The sequence below is a fragment of the Mercenaria mercenaria genome, chromosome 18 (genome assembly GCF_021730395.1).
Source record: "Mercenaria mercenaria strain notata chromosome 18, MADL_Memer_1, whole genome shotgun sequence".
Taxonomy (NCBI): Eukaryota; Metazoa; Mollusca; class Bivalvia; order Venerida; family Veneridae; genus Mercenaria; species Mercenaria mercenaria.
Genome location: NC_069378.1, coordinates 45,180,946 through 45,204,870, shown reverse-complemented (window position 1 = coordinate 45,204,870; position 23,925 = coordinate 45,180,946). Strand labels below are relative to the sequence as shown.

General features: G+C 33.3%; 1 protein-coding gene across 3 annotated transcripts; it reads left to right on the top strand.

Moving 5' to 3' along the window:
• Nucleotides 1–297: 297 nt before the first annotated feature.
• Nucleotides 298–23,925, top strand: LOC123543301 (guanylate-binding protein 1-like). Of its 3 annotated transcripts, none has more exons than XM_053530782.1 (14): nucleotides 298–407; nucleotides 3,067–3,164; nucleotides 4,704–4,766; nucleotides 5,026–5,105; nucleotides 6,565–6,633; nucleotides 7,736–7,795; nucleotides 11,211–11,395; nucleotides 12,246–12,373; nucleotides 13,910–14,019; nucleotides 14,455–14,888; nucleotides 15,277–15,551; nucleotides 15,813–16,034; nucleotides 18,568–18,664; nucleotides 20,251–23,925. In XM_053530782.1, the coding sequence occupies exons 2-14, from the start codon at nucleotides 3,126–3,128 to the stop codon at nucleotides 20,946–20,948; spliced, it is 2,460 nt and encodes an 819-aa protein (XP_053386757.1). In that variant the 5' UTR covers nucleotides 298–407; nucleotides 3,067–3,125; the 3' UTR covers nucleotides 20,949–23,925. The 3 variants fall into 3 exon arrangements, with proteins under 3 accessions (XP_053386757.1, XP_053386758.1, XP_053386759.1); XM_053530783.1 differs by having other exon boundaries at nucleotides 360–407; nucleotides 3,122–3,164; XM_053530784.1 differs by lacking the exon at nucleotides 298–407 and having other exon boundaries at nucleotides 3,067–3,175.

Sequence of the window (23,925 nt, the reverse complement as noted above, 5' to 3'; positions counted from 1 at the left end):
GGTCGGTGGTTCTACCAAGGTGCCGGCTCGTGATGGAGGGGCACCTAGGGTCTTCCTCCACCATCAAAACTGGAAAGTCGCCATATGACCTATAATAATGTCGGTGCAACGTTAAACTCAAACATGAAAAAAATACAGGCAAGCAAGACATTCAAAATAACAAAATAAATATTTCACGCTTTACTTAAATATACGTTTTCAGGCTGATCATTTTACCATATGCATTGTTTTCAAAATTGCTAAATTGCACATTTGAATTTAACTAGATTGACAGTTAGATAGCTTATCATGAAAATCTGTATTATTTGTGACTGAAATATAATACTGTGCATACATTTGTATTTCTTTGTTGAGGTTAAATTGTATAAACTCGATGTGATTTGGACAAGTGGGTGGAATCCTTGTTGGTAAGTTTAAATTAGTTTCATGAAAAATGGACTTTATGTTTTTTCATAATTATCTTCTGAAAAGTAAATGTTTATAGGTTATTAGATTTGTATGGAGAAATATGTCTGAGTTATGCAGTATTATTTTGAGGTTTATAATCTAAAGCGACTAACCCACACATTGCGATTTGTAATTTTTAAAATAATTTATCACCGAAAGGCAAAATGCCGCCACTGTTTCATATATTTACAAGAAACATAATGATTGACCAGTTTATATTTTCTAGAATTACGGGAACATTCGATTTTTTGCAGTTTTCCTCATGAACCGTTACAACGCTTCATTTTGTAAACATTGGTAAATATAGGAAGAGACGCGACGCTATCATCACGTGGGCAGCAAACCAAAAGTTCGCATGTAGTTTGATGGTTCAATTTATATACTCGTCTACCGATTAGGGAAGTCAGCATGATTTACTTTTCCTTATTTAGGTAGTAACCGCTATCGTACCGAATAACACTACCTAAATAACGGACCGTTCCATTATTAAAAGTACACAAACATCACTCACCTCAAAATCGAACTTTAGGTAGCGCACAATATTATGTCGTTTAGAAGTGAAAACAAAACAATAACATAAAATCAAGTCAATACACTAAGTTTATGATTTAGCCAGTAATTCTTCGTTGGCCGAGTGGTTACGGTATTCGTATTATACCTTTTCGTCGGGAGTTCGATCCCCATTTTTTTTCAGTTTGCATTACATAGTTTGTGTAAGTTTGTTTTTCTCTGGCTTCTAATTTATTGTTTTGTTTCTTATTTTCTTACATTGTTAGTATCTATAAATCAATCAATCCTAGAATTATGGCCGGGCAATGCTTTTCTTAAAGTGACGTGTAATATAAAACTTATAAAACTAACTCGCACAGGTTTAAAAATATCACAGGAAAGCTTAAAAAAACATTAGATCATATTAAAGGTAGAGTGTATTTAGACATAACTACGTGTCAATTGTGACATATAATTTTTTAGTGAACATGTTAAAACTAGATTTACTAACTCGTTTTGTCTTCATTGAATTGTATTGAAGAAAAAAATTAAAGACAAAATTTAACGGGTTTAGGAATCGAACTCACGACGAAAAAGTATAATACGAATACCGTAACCGCTCTAGGCCAACGAGAAATCACTGACTGCATCGTAAACGTACTAAGTGTACTGACTTCATTTTGTGTTATTGTTTAGTTTGTTTTTATGTTTTTTTATAAACCGGGAAACCCTTATCAGAAATTGTAGAAGAATGTTTTTTATCTTAAATTTATTAGGAAAACAACGATTTTCAACAGAATTTGATGAAAAATACACTGTTAGAACATCGAATATGCAGCATATAGGTGAATATAGCAAACGTTTGATTTTTTAAAATCTGACACCACGATGTGTGGGTTAGTCGCTTTGAAATGTTTATGTACTAATACACCGTTTTGTTTAGTACAAATAATGTGCAGTTATCAATCACATGTATATGCAATTTCACAATATCTTAAAAATCGTCACAACTAAACTATCTTAAAAATGCTCTGCCGAATCATAGCGCTCAATTCATCTGATGGCACTAAGATATACTTGTGTAGCTTTTGACTGCATTGCTAATACCGAGGTATAAACTATTCCTATAATAACTAAAAAAAACCTGATCTGGAGATGTGCCCCTTTAAAGTTTGGATTTTGGACATTTCAACAATTTTTGAAAATGTGCGAATATAACTTATAACTGTGCGCCCAGAGCAAACTGTAGTAACTTGGCGGGCATTGTGACTTTTTTCTTAAAGTCGATGTAACTTTAGCAAAACTATATTGTAAAGTATTATAATATTTATTTGTGTTGCCAAATATTTGTTCTTTTGCAAACCAATAATGCATTTTGCAATACCTAATGACAGTTAAGTGCACCGTTCATTACATTTGTGAAGCGTCTGGAACAGAATATTAGGTTATTCATGTGAGAGTGCACAATTATGATTGTTTATTGCTATGAACCGTAGATAATTAAAATTGTTAATATTATAGAGCAGTGTAACGTTTCACTTTGTATTTGATTTTCGCAATAATTTTAGATATCCTTTCATAGAGTTATTACAGGAGACTAGTCAGACTGATTAGTTGTAATTTATCAAATTAACACATAAACTTAATGTTAGGTTTTGTGAAACCGTTGGCTAAAAAAGTATTTTGTCAGTATTTTATGATATAAAATTGCAGGAAATTTAGCGTATTCTAGATAGCTATTTTTTAAAATTGTACTTTGATCCTGCAAAACAAAAGAATTGCAGTATGGTTTTATTTCACAAAACGATTTCACACAATAACTAGTAAAAATGTTTGAAACTTGTTTCAACCAAGGAAATTTATCTATTAAACACTTCATGCAAAATCTAATTGATGTATAATGTTAAAGCAGTTTATATCAGAATGTTAGATTTTTCATTTAGAACAGCACTGTTTAATAAAACCCGTTGAAACATTTATTTACAATTACATACAAGTGATTAAAATGTGAGCTAAGACATTGCATTGATAGTTACGAATCAACAGCATCATCGTCATGTTACGTTAAATTCAAAACTTATTTTAACGTCGATGCTGATATATACAATCGTCTTTTTTTTGTATTTTCAGAGTTCATATTTGATAATACTTTCTTCCTTTATTTTCTGTATGTTTACATATGAAGAAGAATGGACGGAGAAATTCAGGGTAGAACAAAAGACCAACAGGTAATTTAAAGGTGGTAAAACACATTTAAGCAACATTTTATGTCAGTTTTCAGTTTTCTTACTTTCTGTTAATGGTTTAGGAACAGAAAGACCTATAGCATAGATTTAGATCCCTATTAGAAATGTATGTTTTATTTCATTTTAGGAAATTTTGTAATAACCCCACCCCCTCCCCCATTTAATATGGAAGTATTGAAAAAGCGGACTATTTCTCCTTATTACAACATAATCTCTAGTTTTACATTTGTATTTGATAAATATTTGAATTTTTCAACAATCTTAACCAAAATGCAAAGTTTAAAACACCATGTAACTTCCAAATTCATTTATGTACAACCTTAGATAACTCTAACTTGGTTTAGCAACTGGGAAAGGAAAATCAAATTTCAAAAATATCCCCAGTGAAAATCAACCATGTATTGAACATTTTTGCCGTTTAGTGAATTGTATTAAATTCAATAACATTTAAAAAGTCGCACGATTTAGAATCAGATTTGAAAACACATTAATATATTACCCTCTTGCATGCCGGACAGGATTTGCCCATGTTTTGCCGGTGCTGAAAAAAAACTCGTCTTACACCCCAGGATGTAAGATGTCTCAGGTGCTGTAATTTATGAGTGAATGCGTACAGTCATACGCTACTATAATAGGGTTATTATAACAGTAGCTGGATCTGGGATGCAGTATTCGGCTCGAGTGGATTTTGCTAGATCGGATCTCACGAGGCGCGCAAGCGCCGAGTGTGATCCGACCTTGCAAAATCCACGAGAGCCGAATACAAAGTCCCAGATCCAGCTACTGTTATAATGACCCTTTTATTATATACCTTTACCATTTTGATTCTTGTTTTGATCTTGAACGAAATCTTCAATGTTTATCGATATTAATTGGAACTTAGTGAAGTTTTATGTGCGCTATTTATAGAAATGTGTCGTGTTATGCATATTAATGAAAATAGTCCGGCAGCATACAATACGGAAGGCACAATACGGAATTCAAAAGGTACAATACGGAATTTTTGTCTGTGTGTTCATATTTAATTGTAAAATACAAGCTGATTTTTTACAGAATTTATTTAGGTATATAATAAAAGAAAATAATGTTAAAAATGCTAAAAAGAGAAAGCATTTTTTCTTTATTTCTACTATCAATCGGAGAAAACGGCATGTACGAAAACAAATATAACTTTAGTTTAGGCTGAAAATATCTGGCTCCCAGGTAACTGTTTTGCGGTAACTAGACAGAGTCTCGTCACCGCGTAAATAGTGCCCTTGCGCCAGAAATTTCCAACCGCACCCTCCGGGAGTGTAAGATTCTTATAATATCATGAAGGTGAAACAAATCCGTTTCGCTATACATTTAGAATCCTAATTTAGCACGTGTCTGATAAAACTCTATTTGTAAAAATAATTAACTTATTAGATAGCAACTCATCATATAGTCGAAGCATTTTATGCGTAGGAGTAGCCTCATAATTTTCTCAAATATTGATTTTGTTCGATGTAATAATCATTATTTAAGGTATTTCTTATTCAGCGTTCGAGTTCAGTGTCGATTTCATCGGACTTCGAAGTCGATCATCCACCTGATAACCAAGAGGTATTCAAGATCAAACAATTGGATTTTCTTGTAGTTCTTTATTGATTTAATTTGGCTGCTAATCTTTGTCAAATTGTTTACAATCCATATCGCCATTTCTTTCCTTTCCGTTCCTCGATATAAAAAGATTTAAGAGTTTAAACGCTTAACAACATTAAATTTTCATAATTACGTTAGTTGTGTAGTTTACATTGACTTTATTTGTTTTAAATTTTCATTGGCATACATGATCGGACAATAATTGTCTGTGATATTTCAGGAGGATGACATAAAAGACATAAAAGAAAACGAAGATAGCTCTACTGACACAATTCCTACGTGTAACGACACCAAATCAGAGTATGTTAATGCGTTAACCAATCAATTGAGTATTCTAAGATTATATAGATTAATTCGGGCGATTTTTACACAAGACATGTGAAGTTACTGCGGATGTCGTAAAATTAATTTTTTTGTTGGATTTAACGTCGCATCGACACATGATAGGTCATATGGCGACTTTCCAGCTTTGATAGTGGAGGAAGACCCCAGGTGCCCCTCCGTGCATTATTTCATTACGAGCGGGCATCTGGGTAGAACCACCGACCTTCCGTAAGCCAGCTGGATGGCTTCCTTAAAACAAAAAATAATACAAATACGAACGTACTATAATAACTGCGTGTTAACTTCTTAATTCTATTTCGAAATAAATTGCAAACAACTGTTGTTTTTCAAGAGCAGTTATTTCACAATGAGAAAATGTGAATGCTTATTAAATTAGTATTTTTACAAAAGCGATACAATATACATGTATCACCTTAAAGTTATTGCATGTCGATATGGAATTGAGGCCGTAAAAATTGTTTGGTTTTGCTTACTATAAATAAATTTAGTATTCATCTTTACATCCGCGGTGGGACATATATGAAAAAAGATATGTGTATATATTTTATAATGTCTACATTATTGAAAAACCAAAGGTGTTTGATATGTTGTCAATAACAATACAAGAACCGTGAATTTGCCATATGTCTGCCTTCATGTTGTCATTCCAATTTTTAGTGTCTCGTACGTTGATTGACTTTATTTGATAAGCCTTTGCTCCTTGGACACAGCTCAAGATTATGAGCTGTCTGGATGTCTTTAAAAATTTAAGTGACCCTTCACCGGTTCCGTGAAGCAATTTTAGTTCTAAATAGGATAATAATGTACTTACCTTTCATACACTGTATTTATATGAATTCCCTATGCATCTTAATGGGTTTGCTTTGACGCCATTTATCCATTATTTAAGCCTTTGTTTTCCATAATCTCTCTACGTTCACGTCTGGCTAACCAGTAAACCTCAGATGCGCTAATAGTTTTTATGTATATTCTACACTTTAAGGCAGCATTTCATTGAACAAAGTCACTTCTTCTTTTTTTTTCTTTGTGCTAACTTATACAACATTGTTCCCTTACTGAGCCTTTAATAAGTGGATTGGCTTGTGATTTGTACACTGTATCAACTACGCAACTTTATTAGACAAGTACTCATTGACATCTTAAGTTAATATGTCTCTTGGTTTCCAATAATATGACTGTTTTAGAACGTGTTTTCGAAATATAGATCCAGTCATGTTTATCTATTGTATAGAAGTAAAGGCTTTGTTCTTAAGCTTAATCTTTTGTTTCCGTAATATATATGTTTCATATTAGATACTTAAATTTGAAGATCGTCAAATTTTAACACTGAACGACAACGCCTGGAGCTTTCATTGAAAGGATAAAGATACCTTATTGCCCTCTATACATTATTGTTGACAGTTTGCCTTTTCAGATCAGGGATGGTTAGTGCTAAACCTAAAGGTGTAGGATTATTGAAAAAATTGTTCAAAATTCCTTTCAAGTAAGTAGCATTATGAATATTTTTGACTTTAAGCAGGTCTTTAAGTGCAACATGTCAGACTACTGAACGAAATCAAATGCAATAGAAACCACGGGTTTTCTTGCATGATTCAGTTTAAGAACATATATTTGTGATTATTATCTATGCCTTCGATCGATATTTCTGTGCTTTTCCTAAGCCGTCGATGTTGTTTCAACGTTAATGGATTACTTCTTCTCGCTAACTTGATGCAAATATGTTATTCCATACATGTGTAAATTTCACACATTATTACAAAGATGACCTGATTACTGAAAACGTGCAAAATTTTATGAAATGTTTTATTCTAGATAATCTTGCAATTATTTGTGTATTTCATGTCACAGTAATGAAGTCCATTTTATGTTAATTATTTAATGTTGACTTCCGCTGAAGCATGTGCTATGGGGCTTATGGCGTGTAACATCATATTCCGATACATTCAAATCAAAACCAAAATCGCTACATTTTGCAAGGCTACGTTCTAATCTTCCAAAGGATCTTTTTACTATTTGATTTAGCATTAACACAAACTTGCATCTTAAATTTAACGAATTGGTTGTATAAGTGTTATGTTGCTATAGTTATGATGGTATAGTGGAAAAACTGTAAAAACGATCCTTAGGAGGCATACTTAGAATGCAACTAAGTAGAAGAATAGCAGGCTCGGTTTGATAGAGTATGTTCATAAGAGGAAATAGAAAGTGCAACACCTCCCACGCCCCTCTAGCACCGGCTAAAGCGGAACTCTATTACGTACATATTTAATGGACTCTATGATCCCAAAGGACCAGGAAATATAACAAGACTGGATCAACAACACTTGTTTCAAGTCGTCTTAAGTCGTTTGATCCTTCTGATCAAATACCGGGGTAGAAATAATTATTTTATTTAAAAATGTTGCAAGACCGTTTTTGCTCTTTTGCTCTTAGCCATGCCAAAAATGTTCTTTTTTTTTTGAATGAGCAACAAAACAAAAAGGATTAAACAGATAAAACATTCACTATTCGGGGAAATCAGCCTACGGTTTTCCTCGCGGGAAGTGCACTTAGTTAAAAATTTCCAGTATTGTTTCCGCTTTTAGATCTTCAGATGTGGAATCTGAATCAGCAGCTTCAGCTTCAGTCTCTAAAAGATACAGAGGGTAAGTAAAATTAAATACCAAATATGATAATCGATATTAAAGATAGCTGGGACATTTTTCAAATGAAACAACTCGAGAATTACTAACATTATGTTTACTAACGGCATCTTGTTAAGGAGGTAGGTTACCTTGTTACAAGGGTAAATTCAAATTAGTTGAACCGCAGCAATTTTTTGTATTTCGTATAATATGATGTTTTAACTGCTACAATCTCAACTTCGTTTATCTCTGTCCCTTCAAGTTCAATTTTTATCTAGGTTTGAAGAACATGACCATCCAAAGGTATTTTATATAGAAAGAAGAAGGAAAACACGGATATTTCACACTTTTCAGTGTATTTTAGTTTCACTTATATCCGTAGAAGTCTGCATAATTGATAATTTTACTTGTATGCGTATTACCTTTCTAACATAGGCTTAAAATGTATATGTCCGGGGCTCGTGTTTCCATGGTTTTCACGCATTTTCTCTCATTTTTAAACAACTATGTATAAAAAACGAGGTTTTCGACGGCTTCAGTGCAATTCTGTTAATGACCAACATGGAATATTTGGGTAATATTATTAGCAAAATACCAAGCACTTTTAATGGTACCCTATTTTTCTTAAAGTTTAAAGTAACCATGGCAACAGAGATATTTAAAATAGCTTATATCTTGCTCTTTGTCGTAATTTCTTATAAAAAATATTGAATAAAATTATCTTTCTTGTTAATGTAGATTTAAAACATATTATTTCTAACGTAAGTTATATTTTCGTGTTATTTGCATTTACTAAAACAAATTTCACAGCTTAAAACACTTACAGCAGTACCTTTGGTGTGGCATTTTTCATCGAAAAATCGTTCAGCATGCTGCTATTATTCTCATAGGTATTGTTGAAATGAAAATAAAAAGCCGAAGCTGTGTTCCTTAAATAGACCAGTGTCAACGCTTTTGAATTTTACATTTAGATATATAGGTCACGGGCTTCGTTTCCATGGTAACATCAATTCAATTCAAGAACAATTTTCTGCTGAAATTTGAACAATTTTAGAGCTCAGTTTTAGTATATAAGTAATAAATTATCAAGGAAACTGAAAAATAGGTATTTCAAATCAAACTTCAAGTTTTTTATTTGAAAATGGCCGTAACAAGTAACCTTTCACCCAACTATATTCCATATAACATTGGTTACCATCATCCATTTTCTTACATTCCACATAACATTTCAGTATAACTAAATAAAAGAAGCAAATTATTGAGTATAATTCACAGCAAAAGACTCATAAAAATATTTCAGCAAATAATGGCTGTTCGAAAATAGTTCAAATCAAGAAAATGCACAGAAGTACGTACTTTCAAAATAAAAGCTATTGATTTTGAGCGGTAACTGACACGTATCGTCATGACGTCAATGACGTCATTTTAAGGCAGCATTGTTTTGAAGCGTTTCTGCGGCAATTTATTCATTATTTCTGTATTATTAAACCATAAAGCATCAGATCGAAGACAGGTTCATGAATTGTTTTCAGAAAAATGGATATACACACACATTTAGTTTGTCGTAAACGCCGTCGTAAATCGTCACGTTAGCTTCCGGTTGGACATGCGCACATACAAATATTAAGGTAACCTACCTCCTTAACATGATGACTGATATCGTTCAGTCTTCTACGTGAGCAGCGAGCAGTGAGCAGTTCTGAGGGTACGACCATTTGAACTTCGGGGGTGTGGGATGGGGAGGCTGGGATTTTACTCGGAGTCAAGAAATTTCTTTTACATTCTACAAAAGTCATAATATATTATTTTTTCAGAACTTTAGGGTCAGACTATTTTTTATCGGAGTTAAAACAAAATTTTTCAAAATATTTTTATTGTACTTTTCTGATTCAAAAAATTATAAGCACAATAAAGATATACATTCTGCATTGATATACATGAAATAGCTAAATTCAAGTCTCTTTGTTTGTTGAGCAGCTGATTGATCCAAATTATGGCACCGTAAAATATTTCTATTTAGCAACGGTTCAAACTATATATATACATATATATAAATTATATTATTGCCTAACAGATAAATGAGTCAGAAGGCACATAGCCAGCCAAACATGGATGGATGCTGAGGGACAAACTAGGGTGGTTGGGGGCATGTTCCCGCGGAAAAAAAAATTTGTAAATCAGCTCTGGTGCATTTTATGTATATTTGGAGATATATAATCTCACCCCTTTTTGAAATATTAATATAATAGATTATACCTGTGAAAATCATGAGCAAACCGGGCCTTTGGACCTTATCGGTAATTATGCTAATAGCTACCATAACACACCTGTGTGGCTTGTCTGATTTAAATTCAAGCAAAAATATCTGGTGAAGTGCATCTATATATATGTTATCAATATGTTATCAATAATTACTTTTATGTCAAACAAACGCTATAACTATCTAGACCTATTGCAAAGTACACGCAATCCGATGGATAGAGAAAGGGGGAAGAAACAAAGTATCTTGTATCAGAACTAAGAGACAGTGGGACTGTTGCACTGGATGCCCCGCCCCCTCAATCTGGTGTATACACACTATCAAAATATGTGTGAATACCAGTGTGTAGGAGCTTTTTTTGTAAAATTTGGGGACCAAGGTGGGGGACAATTGGAGGGGGAATCCCATCCTGCAAAATGTTGGTATTTTAAACGATAAATTCTTAGCTTTTAGAGAAAGGCATTTTCTGTCATAAACTGAAGCATCTCAAGTATGTAATGATTTTTACCCGAAGAAAAGTTTGTACCTGAACTGATTTGTTTGTTATACAGAATTTAAAGTTATGCCCCGGAAATATTTTGAATTTGTGCATACCAAATCCTGAATTTTCAGAGCATTTCAATACTGAAATTATGATTGCCGGTTATTCTAGGTTTATGTCATTTAATGTCAATTTATCCTTGGAGAAATATTTTTGAATAGGAAGTTTTTTTAGGGTGGGAGACCCTTGTATGAAGTTGTAACATAGTTGATATTGAATATTTCAAAATCCAAATTCTGAATTCTAGTGAGTGTTGAGGATACAATTATCAGTATGGCCTTATCAACAAGAGGAAAATTTATATACGCTCAAAAGGCGGAGCCATCCATCCCCACATTCCTGTTCTTACACTTCTGTATACAATATAGTTTACTGTTCATTATTGAAATTATCAGAAAAACATACTGCAGTCAAAATTTCACCATACAGCTTTTATACTTTCAAATAACTATTGCAGTCTTCTACAGCTGTGTTTAATATTTAAACATTGATGGAGATGTTGTTCTTCCTTTATAACAAAAAAGAGTGTTTTGTAGAGACAGGGAAATTTGTACAAGTGAATCCGTCAATATCATAGATGTACATTTTCGTTTTTAAAGTTTATATTGGAATTGCCCCAACTGATTTACCTTCAGTTTGCAAATATTCGATAAGCCGATGCATTTGATAGCAGCCAACATAGAAGGAATGTTTGAAGTAAACGAAGAGGCTTTGACCCAAATCAAAAAGATAGATTCTCCGTTGGTTGTCGTTTCAATAGCTGGATTGTATCGAACGGGTAAATCGTACCTAATGAATCGCCTTGCCGGGTCTAATACGGGTAAATGTATTTAATAAACTTATAAGTATACATCGTTGAGGTATGTACATTCTAATTTTATACGTCTATGCGGTATATGAATTAACTGTTTTACAAAATATTTTCAAATACAACATGTATAACAAACAATTATTACTTCTCTATCATTTCAGCTCAGTGCTGTTGGTGTTTTTTTTTCGGCTAATTTCTCCAGACTTCTCTTTACATCGTTAAAACTAAAATGAAGATTCAAGATGACTGTGTGCTTTTTTACAAAAGGAAATAACTTGTAATTTTTCAGAATTAGATTTTATGTGATTTTTAGAGAACCAGTCAATAAGTATGGTACCCTGTTCTTTTAAAGTGTTTACAAGATCATAGGGTCGAATAAAAGCAAAAGAAATACTAGTGATTTAAAAGATAAAAAATTGGGGTGAAGAGAAAGGATATGGTGAATTATGTCAAAGTTGCAAACAGCGGCATTGAACTGCTCACGGGTTGGAAGAAAGGGAATGTTAGATGGAAGATTATGATGATAATGGTGAAATTACCTTGTTACAGGGATGAGATTTTTAACATGTCAGTGACATTGAGTTTGAGTTTCCTTTATGGTTACTCTATTTATGTGGAGATTTGGACGTTTCCTTCTGAGGCGGAAAAAAATTTGCCGTATATGTTTTCATTCATGTTAATTATTAGATATCATTCGAAAAGCTCTGTACAGTGTAGTGTTTTTAGGTTTATTAACGTATGTTGGGTTTAATGTTTTACAACTCTACGGTACAGACTTGCTAAATGTTTGCACAATAGTTATTTGTTTTGTTTATCTGCTGTTAATGTATCATTCAGCCTGTATGTTAAAAATATACAGGGTTTCAACTTGGAAATACTATACAGTCTGAAACGAAGGGTATTTGGGTTTGGTGCAGACCCCATCCAAAGCATAAAGGGCATGTCCTTTTGCTTCTGGATACGGAAGGACTTGGTGACGTTTCAAAGGTATGTAATTGTATTTCTAATTACCATCTTGAATGTATGATATATTTTGATATATCTATTATCTCGAGCTGTATACCATGTAGCAAGTTATGTGAATAATTGTTCTGTCTCTTATTTAACTCTATATTCTGTCGCTTTATATAACAGTCACCCTACAAACCCTTTAACTAGTTTCCAGTCATCATTTGTTAGATAATAGTAATGCAAAAATGCCTCTGTTGCGCTAAAAAGGTTTTTCATTGATTTAACCTAGTGATCTAGTTAGTAAAAGAAGATAACCGAGAATTTTAACACAGATTTTGTAAAATAAAAACAAACTTTCAGACCAAATTTTTGTAGATCAGGTAGAAAATAGACCTAAAAGGTGGTAAACTACATCTGAGCAAACCTTTATGGCATTTTTTTTGGTTCCATTTAAGGAACAAAAAGACCCATTACTAAAAGTTAGATCCATATTACAAGTATATAATATATTACTACTTTTTATGAAACTTTGCCTCCAATTAATTTTATTTTAAAGCATGCTATTTCTTTTGATACCAATATACTTTCTAGATTTATATTAGCATTTGATAGGTATTGGGATATTTCAACTACCTGAAACAATAGGCAAACAAACGGCGTGTATCCTAAATATTCATCTATTTTCAAACTATTTTGGAAGTTTGGAAAAATCCAGTTATTGACCAAAATCTGATTAATCATATCTGTTCTACAATGCATAAAAAGAAATGTTCTGACTAGATTCCATGAAGAAAATATGGCACCGGGAGTGTTAAGAATGTTTTCATTTGATTCAACTTACTGAATTACCTTTCAAATGCAAGATAACCAAGCTTATAACGTTTCGTGACTTGATTAAGGCAAATTATGTTTTATACAGATCAGATAAACATTTTAATCTCTTGAGTGTTAACAAAGCTTCTCTATTATTCTTTAAATGAATTTAGTTTTTGACCCAGTTTCAAAGTTAACATGCATTTGATAAAGGCATATTTTCTGACCCGGTTTCATAAGATCCAGTAGAAATTATTGCCTCTAAAGTGTTAATAATTGTTTTCTTTGATACAACCTCATGATCAAGTCTTTGATCCCAGGTAATCATGTTTCAAACAAGATGTAGATTTCATGAAGGCAAACTTTCTTACCAGATTTTATAAAGATCGAATATAAATCATGACTTTTAGTGTGTTAACAATGTTTTTCAGATGTGCTAAAAATACGGATGCGCAACTCCCAATCTTGAATAACATTCAGTGTTAATTACTTTTGGCGATATGTATATTTCAAATTCTATCAGACGGACAGACATAGCAAAATTCACATTCCCAACCACAAAGTGGTAGTATAATAAGCCACGCCTTATCCCTGTTATACGCATGTTTATCCTACCACACATGATATAGTTAAATTATCATGTTGAGATGTTTCCCTTCAAAAAATCGATCGTGCTAGGTGTTCACACTCGACTTCGTCTTAATTTACAAATGTCTATTAGCTGTATAATGAAACATCAGAACTCGTACTTTTTGACAGGGTGACGTTGGACATGATAATAAGATATTCACACTAGCTTCATTGCTCTGCAACATTCTGGTCTACAATATGATGTCAGCCTTCAATCAAGATGCGGTAGAAAAATTGACGTATCCTTTCAACATATTCTGTGTATCGTTTAATAATCGCAGAACTGATTTGCAGAAAGAGTAAAATCCATAATTTAAACAAAATACGTAAAAAAACACAGTTCTATTATGCATAATATTGCTTTCTTTTTATATCTTACATCCATTCATCAATTTTTGTATCAACTGGACATTTGTCTCTGAATATTAAGGAACAAAGAGAAGATATCTAGGTATTTCATTTTTTTCCAGTTTTACATAAAAGATAATTATAACCTCTACTATACGAATGTAGTGCGTTATACGTTGTTTACAGCACGAGAGTCATCTTACACCCCGGGGTGTAAGATGAATTTCTCCAGCACCGTCGAAATCACCAGAAATCCCAGTCTGGTTTGCGAGAAATTATGTTCTTAAATAATAATAAAAAAAATTTTTTTCCTATAATCTGAACAGATTCATAACTGAAATGTCAAAAAACATATCTTTCAAGAGCAGATCGAAGTTAGATCAACGTGATGGAGAAGAGCTTGCTCTAATTCTACCAACATTTGTTCTTTGTCTGCGAGACTTCACGTTGTTATTAGAAAAAGATGGTGTGCAGATAAGTGCAGATCAGTATCTCGAACAGTGCCTCGAAGAGAAACCTGGGAAAGCCTCAACAGAGGACAAATATAATAGACCAAGAGAATGCATCAGAAAATATTTTCCAAGACGTAAATGCTTTACGTTTGATAGGCCTGGCAGTAGAGATGTAATACAACGTCTAGATAAAACAAGTGTCAAGGAATTATCAAAATCGTTTCTGGAGGAGTCAGAGCTGTTCGTTCAGTATGTGTACGAATGCAAAGGAAAAGCTTTATTAACCAGCAAGACTGTGAACGGAATAAGTATGTGATAAGTATATTGGCGCATCTTAATGTCCAACAATAAGGATATCGCCGCTTCGAATACATTTTAAATATTATTCAAACCTGTTAGGACAGATTTTGACATTGATCAGAAAATGATAAAAAAGATGCGAGATTCTAAATACCTCACTACCATTTAGACAACAATGTATTTTCATATTTGTAGATCTTTTGTATTTATTAAGCAATGTAATTTAGATTTAAGACCATGTCATCGTGATCATACGTACCTGAAAAAGGAATTAAGTTAAACACCTATAGACACTGTAACTGAAATTTATATCTGTCAGAGTGTTTTCAATACCAATCAAACAGATACATTATACTTGTGGAAATGTAACATGATAAGCTCACAATCTGTTTGCAGTGTTCGCATCATTGGTAGAGTCATATGTGCACGCAATACGTAATGGGGAAGTTCCAGATGTAGATGATGCAATAACTGTTGTTTCTAAGTTAGAAAACAAAAGAATGGCAGACGTTGCGGTAGAAACATTTACACGTCATCTGAAAAGTATCCAACTTCCAGTTTTGCATACGGAGAAATTTCATCAACTCTATCAAAACATACAAAATTTATCCCTGTCGGAGTACAGGTTGAATGCAATGTTTGATTCTGAATCCTTTGAAAAAGAGGCTATTGTAAGTATCTTATGAACATTATCCATTACATTCAAAACTATGATTAATATGTAAAAGAAATATGTGCATCTTATATTTTTCAATATTTTTATTTTTCTTCACCACACCAGGGAATCAGTCTTTCATCGTACAAGCGGTAAAACCATGAAGAGTAAAACATAAATCTTACTTTTGCTTTCATTTTGACATTAGTTAGGATATCTATAAATACGTTCATTCTATTTTCTAAGTTTTAATAATTGTTGATACTATTTCCTACAGAAACAAATGGATGAATTGTGGAACAGTGTTTCAAAGGAAAATACAGAGTTAGTACGATCACATTGTTCTTTCCTGCTAAAGCAAATATTCGAAAATTTGGTAGGGAAAAAACAGAAAAGCGGCAAATACCATGTGCCTGGTGGTTACACAAAATACAAAATGGATCTTGAGGCCATGAAATCAGAGTACAATCACAAAACAAAAGACATTGAACTGTATGAGGTAGGTAAAAAATTACAAATTGTTACTAGTAGCATCTAGTTTGTTCCATTTGCCGCGTTTGAATGTTCTCCGTTGATAAAAGGAATTTTCTAACACTTTCATTGACCGTATTCTTTACACAGGAGTACTTTTGTCTTTTACATGCAAAAAGTACGAAAGGAATACGAGGAGGAAAGGTGTTTTAAGGAAATCATAGTAAAAGACAACTTGAGCCACTTTTTCACAAATTCAAAACTAGACGTAACACTTGTCAGTTTATTGACATTTTTCTCTAACCATGTTACGCCAGAAAATTCTTTGGTGCCATAGAATGAATGTTGAGTTGAGAAAGCTGAATCTTACGACTAGTAAACGATCTGGAAGGAATATTATGGTTCAGTATGTCAAAGCAATTTGATAAATAGTTATTTGCAATTCTCAATAATATCAGGCTTATTATCGGATTTAAAAGAAATTATTATGTATTCTGCTTAAGCCGAATAAGTATTGCATATTTCATTTACCTCCCCTAGGAAAAGTTATCATAATAGAACAGTGCTCTATAATTGCTTCCTCGACATCTAATTAGTACTAGCGCCTAATAAGGAATTGCAGAAACTGCAATGTAAGCCCACTCGAGGATTCATTGAGTCTTAAATTTTCTGTCATGGATTCCCGCGGTAAATGTACAACCGTAAGACAGCAAACCTAGGAGTAACTCGGAATGGAATTCGTTTAGCGGACTGCTTATTTCTTTTGAAATGCGTTTATATTATGTTCTGTATTTTCAAGTCAAACAAGAATCATTGAGTTCATTAAATGTCTACATTTATGATTTTTCTTGTAATTCAGTGTTTCATAAACTCAAAGCAATGTAGGTTTATATATATAAAAAATCGTTTGTTTAGTAAAAATGTGAAACCTCCTTTAGGTAACCATAATTTATACAATTCCTGAATGCTTTGGCAGTACAAAATTCTATGTACACGGGTTATAAATTCAACCATATTTGCATGTATATGTAAATAGAAAAATGAATCAAATACCGTATGCGGTTTACATACTGTAGCCTTTGTTGCCATTACGTGTGCAAGTGATACACCTACACAACATTAACCTGATTAAATTCTTTTTGTCATATTTGTCACTTACCTTTCTAAGGCGGTGGCCCACTTTTTTACTTTGTTTGCTTTGACATCGTTTTCGGGAATTTGTTTACTTTCTCTATGAAGTTTCGTGTATATATCAATCGTATAGACATGCATACGTACTCTGCGATACGGTTACGATTTCAGGGAAGTGCGTATTGGATATTAATTCTTATTATACACCCGAAGGGACGTATTATGTTATGACGCTGGTGTCCGTCCGTTAGCAAGTACGTGTCCGCTCTGTAACTCTTGAACCCCTTGAAGGATTTCAAGAAAACTTGACACAAATGTTCACCACACCGAGAGGACGTGCAGAGCGCATGTTTTGGATGTCTCGCTTTAAGGTCAAGGTCACACTTAGAAGTCAAAGGTCATATCAGTTTGTTTCGTGTCCGCTCTGTAACTCTTGAACCCCTTGAAGGATTTCAAAGAAACTTGACACAAATGTTCATCACACCAAGACAACGTGCAGAGTGCATGTTCCGGACGACTCGCTTCAAGGTCAAGGTCACACTTAGGGGTCAAAAATCATATTAGTTTGTTTCGCGTCCGCTCTGTAACTCTTGAACTGCTGGAAGGATTTCAAAGAAACTTGTCAGAAATGTTCACCACACTGAGGCGATGTGCAGAGTGCATGTTCCGATTGACTTGCTTCAAGGTCAAGGTCACACTTAAGGGTCAAAGGTCATATATGACTTTGCTTTATGTATATTGCTCTGCATTGCAGTGCTCTTGTTTTTATTTGGCAGATCTCTTTTTTGTTCACTAACAATATTTTTTTAATTACTTCCCTTTTTATGTTACTATAAATAGCTTATTTTGAAACTTTTTTATTATTGGCCATAGGGAAAAAACCGAAACCACTTTTCTGTGGTACAACATGGATGTTACCTCTAATTTTTAGGTATAATTTTACATAACTGTACCCGGTTGGGATTTTTTGTGTGGACTTTGAATATTTTTTGGTGGACTTAGATTTGTTTTTTGTAGTTTTCCTTTTGTTGTTCGACTCCTTTGGGCTACAACAGTAAAGTTCTTTAAATTATGCTCCCATCCTATGATGTAATCCTTCGGGCGTATATTGCCCCGCTTGATTGGCACGAATTGATCAAAGAATATTGTCTCATGCATTTGAGTTACCTACAATAACTACTTGGAGTTCCTTCAAATAATTTCGAGAGTTAATTGAAAGATATTCCGCTAAAGTCATGCAGATAAGTAGTCTGCGTGAGGTAAGTGGATCCTAGATTCTTGTAAAGCGTTCTTGAAATAGCATTGTAAAAGATTGCATGTGATAATACATTAAAGCTAGCTAATTTCCAACAACTTTATACATATCACCATGTGAAAATATTTCAGGTTATAATAAAGTAAATTCTTTATATATGAGAGAATATTTTCAGGCTCAAAGTGTGTTACACTTCTTCCTAGCGGAGGAAACTGCAAACGAAAAGCATATCCTGTTTGAAGATCAAAAACTCACAGATGTGGACAGAAAACGTGAGAAAATACTCCTTTGACTACTATAACGGAAATATAACGTTTTATTTGTACGGATACATTGTCACATATTTACAAATTATTCTTTCGGACAAAATTCATGGAAATCTTACATTATGTGTAAATGTCACAACATAATATCTAGAGTGATTTCTCAGGGCATCCGCTGAAAGAAAATGTGCCGTTATTTTTATTAGTACTGGTACAGAGGGCAACTGACTTTTGTTTTGTTGCATCTAAATACATACACCTGTCAAAAAGAGTATATTTTTGTTGATATCCGGGCTTTATAGATTTTGAAAGTGGAGTATTAAAGGAGTATATTGTCTATTTATCAACTAAAGTCATGGCAGCAACTACCTTCATCTAATCATCTATCCACATATTTGTGGGGATGTACTGATTTGGTTTGTTTAATATACCGTCGGTATTTTGTTTGCTTGTTTCGTTAGTTTTGGGTTTAACGCCGTTTTTTAACAGTATTTTAGTAATGTACAAAATTTAACGACCGGCAGTTAACAGCGTTCCTAGATTCATAAATCAGAGGAGGAGGACGAAGGATTTCAGACCCAATGTCTTTAAACAATTTGTCCCGGAGAACATACGCCTCGTCCGGAAATCGAAATCGCGGTTCGTAGGTCTATGATCTTCCTATAAGCAGGTGGTCTATCTAAGCTAAGCAGGTGGTCTATCGTCACTATTTTCCGAGTGAATGTAAGTAAGATCTGAATAAAAGTTCATTCCATTGATGAGTAGCAATATTTAGTTAAGAAGCGCAATTTATACGTATTTGTTTGTTAGGTTGATTGGTTGTGAAGGACTAATGAACCATTTAGGGCCGAAATATGTAAATATTGTCCTGCCTTTTATTGGAGCATTTTGGATTACATCTCTAATACTATTTGTTAGACTTAAACCAATATTTGCAGGGAGGTACAGTATTAGGTCTTGCATTGCAATGATGTTTCGCGGTTTTGATTGAGATTCATTTATAATAACGTTAGAAAAAAATTCTTTGCAATTCACTTCCGTGGTAAGTTTCACTGAAACCTCGCTCGGATGTAGAATTCTTTCATATTGTGAAGCCATCCAGCTCGCTTACGGAAGGTCGTTGGTTCTACCATGGCGTCTGTCTGCGTCTAAAAGATTTCACGGAGGAGCACCTGGGATATTCTTTCACCATCAAATGCCAAAATGTCACTATGTCCATGTGTCAGCGTGACGCTATATCCAACAAATCAAAAACAACAAGTTGTGTATATGTTTCTTTTCCGGTCGGTTGAATTACGTGGCCAGAGTATTCTTTAATCCCTTTGAAATCTCCAACAAGTACTTCGTGTGCATACTACTGCTCTTAAACTACTGAAAATATTCAACAAGACTTAGAATAATTGTTTAATATGACACCTAATTTGAATTCGTATATTTTCGGCGTTTTTTATGTTTTCTATCGGTCTATCGATATGTCACAAAATCTTGCCTGATTCGTCAGATAAGATGATAAATTGTTTGAAAAATAACCTAATATGCTCTTTTATTTACTATAAATAATTTCCATGTAAACATATTGTTTTCATATTTACCAGATGAACTGGAAAAAATGCAAGCAGAAAATCAGCAGGCGCAAAAGAAGCGACAAACGCTGTACGAAAACATTCTAAAAGATGAAAGAGAGAGTCATCAAACTCAGTTGGCTAAACTGGCATTGGAACGGCAAGAAAACTCGAAGCAGGAAGCGGAGAAAATGAATATCTTAATGGATAAATGGAAAGATCAAATGAAAATCAGTGAAAAGCAGATCCAATTGATGACCACAGAAAATGAACAACAGAAAAAACAATTTGAAATTGAAATTAACAAATTAAAGGAACAGAATCTTATTCGCGAAAACGAAAATGAAGAACGGTTCAAGAAGTTACTTGAAAACGAACAGAAACAATATAAAATGCACCTAGATGATATGATGAATGCAATGAAGGATTTGGCTGAAATTGAAAGGCAAGTATCTGAAAAGTACGAAAAAAGGTTTAAGATGTTGCGAAAAAACATGCAGAAGAAGCAAGAAGAGTTAAATAACCTGCATGAAAAGGAACTAACTTCAATGAAAGATGAGTTAGAAGCACTTAAAACTGTGGGGAAAGAGGAAAACAAAGCAAAAGAACGATTTGAACGAGAAAGAGATGCAGCAAAAAGAGAAAAAGAACGCTTTAAGCAAGAGAAAGATGAAGAAAGAAGAAAAAGGGAAATGTTAGAAAAGGCGTTAAATGAGGAAAGAAACAAATAAGACTAAAAAAAACTGGAGAAAATTTAGGAAACAGAAGAAGACGAAAGGTTGACATGAGAAGATTAAAGTTCAAAAGAATACAATGTCATAATGATGAAAAGTAAATCAATTAGAAATTATAACAGTTTAAAAAAAAGATAGAAACAGCTGCTCTAACAACTGTATTTACACCTCTAGATCCTATGATGTGTTTATATTTATGTCTCCCACCAAACAGTTGTGTGGGAGACATATTGATTTACTCCTGTGTGTGCGCGTGCGCGTGTGTGTGTATGTATGTGTGTGTGTGTGTGTGTATGTCTGTCTGTCTGTCTGTTACAAAGCTTGTCCGCACTCTAAGTCGAACATTTCTCATCCGATCTTCACCAAACTTGAACAAAATGTGTTTGCCAATAAGTCCTCGGCCAGACTAGCCAAATCGGCCAAAGCACTTCGGAATTATGGCCCATGAAACTTGTTTTTGATAATCAAAGCACTCAAAGTCAGATAAGGCAGTTGAGGTCTTAGTGCTTGGTTGTCTCATACACTACTATTCAGATGATTAGTTGTTGGAGACATGCGCTTTTCTCAAAAGCATCTCTGGTTTGTTACATGGTGGTATAATTTTTGGCCTAATAACTATTTTTGAATAATGTTTTATACTTGTTCTTTTATATTACAAGTATGGTTTAGATAGGTCCCTTAATATTGTGTTAAAGAAAAGCCGTTAGTTTGTTTTAAAAAGAATCGGATCCTTTATGTTTTAACATTTATTCACAAAACCATACAGTTTCGTAACATGCCAAGTATATGAAATTATAACAGAGTTACCTACGCTGAACTGTCGCAAAGTAAAACTTCGCAGGCTACATATATCATAGTTATATCATATTTATTTGTTCATGTACTATTCATGATTGATTGTATATGTAAAAACTACATCTGACATACATGTATGACGAGTTTTATCAGTGTTCGTACTGCAATTCGAAATTTCTTTGACATTTTTGAATTTCCAGACTCAAGTAAGAAAGAAAATTAAAACAAAAGTGCAATGTGATTGCATGATGTTACGCGCCTAATCACCTCAAACTGACTATCAATGAGCATGTTGAACTATGAGTTAGAAGGAAGTAACACATCCAGGTAAATGGAGTTAATTTCTAATATAAAGAAGCATCGTCGTTTTACGCGCATTATAACGCAAAGGTACTTTGTAGCTGAAAAGGCGCTGACCGCCCATAGAAATTGCAATATTAATTTTGATGTGTGACGTAACGTTGCAATTCCGCCCAGTAGCCGTACATGGTGTGTCCCAGTACACTGTCTCTCAAAAATAAACTAAACTATCTTATATATGTTGCAATATATAAAATAGCAGAGGATAAAAAGTCTAGAAATCAGTATGAGTATGAACATACAGAAACAACGCTCGGTCGCTTTTTCATTGTTTCTAAGTTTTGAAGGTTGTCTAATTACATATAGAAATTTATTATTTATTTTGGTTCAGTTTTTATTGTTGCTTACACATGTTACATGTATTATAATATTTGATCAATGGTTTGATGTGGTTGCGGGACTTTGAATTTGTATTTTTTATACTTTTTTCAGTGTATCATATTCTGTAATTTCTTTATTTGTGTATCATTGTAATAGTATGTCTTCCAAATTATGCCTATTCTGCTAATTTTTCTGCTGGCTATGAATGTTTAGTAAATTTGCATGTATATCGATTGTTCAAGCTTGTAGATTGTTCAAAATTTGGGAGGAGACACGTTTAATGTCAGTGGCCTACAACTGGTTTATATTAGCGGGACATTATATCATCCCATTAAGTATGAAAAAGTATAATATAATGAAAACGATATGCAAAATTAATGTAGAAAAAATATTCAGTCAATTCAACGGGGAAAGTTACATATTGTCTCTTTTTATACTCAGATCGAATATTCGTTATAAGAATATTACTATTATTAGTTTATTATATAATTCATTTGTATTATCTTCATATTTTCCTGTAACAAAAGATGAAGGCTTAAGTGTGTTCCATTCCTTTCTTCTTTAATTCGACGAATAAAACAGAGAGCACATTTCAAAAACACTGCGATACGATATTCTCCTCCGGCAAAGCGAGGGTAATATGAAAACCAATTTTTGAAAAAAAATAATCTTCCCGCCTATGTTACAGTACGTTTGTACGACATTTAAGCAGAATAACTGTAAATGTTACAGTGCATTGCAATATGGAGTTTCGGACCATAACACAATTATAGTTGTGTTGAGGTCTTTTTCTTGTATACCTACACTGTTCGGTAGATTATGTTTATATTTTAGTAGTTAATGTAGGTCTTAATATGTGCTGAACGCATTATAACATAATCCAATAGACAACGGATTCATATCCGTGTGACTGCTTAAACTTACAATTTCAGTGTTGCGAATAATAAAGAATACTCATGCTAGGAAACAAGAGGGATGAAATTGCAATCAACTGTTGTGTTTGAATGAAAACAGCTGGAATTCTTTCTTTGTTTGAAAATGTGTCATTTGGCACAGTTTTGCTTATGGGATTGTTTACATCGTTGAAACTAATTCTTTACTTGAGATTTAATGATGATAATTAACACACATAGTTTATGTGACAGTATGTTTCTTCAGCTGAAATACAGTTGAGTCAGTTTTACATTCGAAAATTTTTATTATGAATAAACGTTTTTGTGTATTCGTGAGGATAGACCCGCTGTCAAAGTTAAATCACAAGATTAGTTAAAAATAATGACTTTTGAGCAGATCAGCAACTTTCGATAGTCATAATAGCTATTCTTGTATTTATTGATGCTTATTGAAAACTTTGAAGTTCTGTGCCTCCGATACTCGTGCTTTTAACACTGCATTTTGGGTGTTAACAAAAGAGCTCTCTTCTAGGCTGTTTAGTAACACACCCTGAAAAAAAGGCTAACATTGCCAAGATTTACAATAAAACATTTTTTTAATTAAG

Coding starts and splice junctions, on each gene's coding strand:
- LOC123543301 (XM_053530782.1), top strand. CDS start 3,126: ATGGACGGAGAAATTCAGGGTAGAACAAAAGACCAACAG. Junction 14,889..15,276: donor CAAGACTGTGAACGGAATAA/GTATGTGATAAG, acceptor ATCTGTTTGCAG/TGTTCGCATCATTGGTAGAG. Junction 15,552..15,812: donor CCTTTGAAAAAGAGGCTATT/GTAAGTATCTTA, acceptor TATTTCCTACAG/AAACAAATGGATGAATTGTG.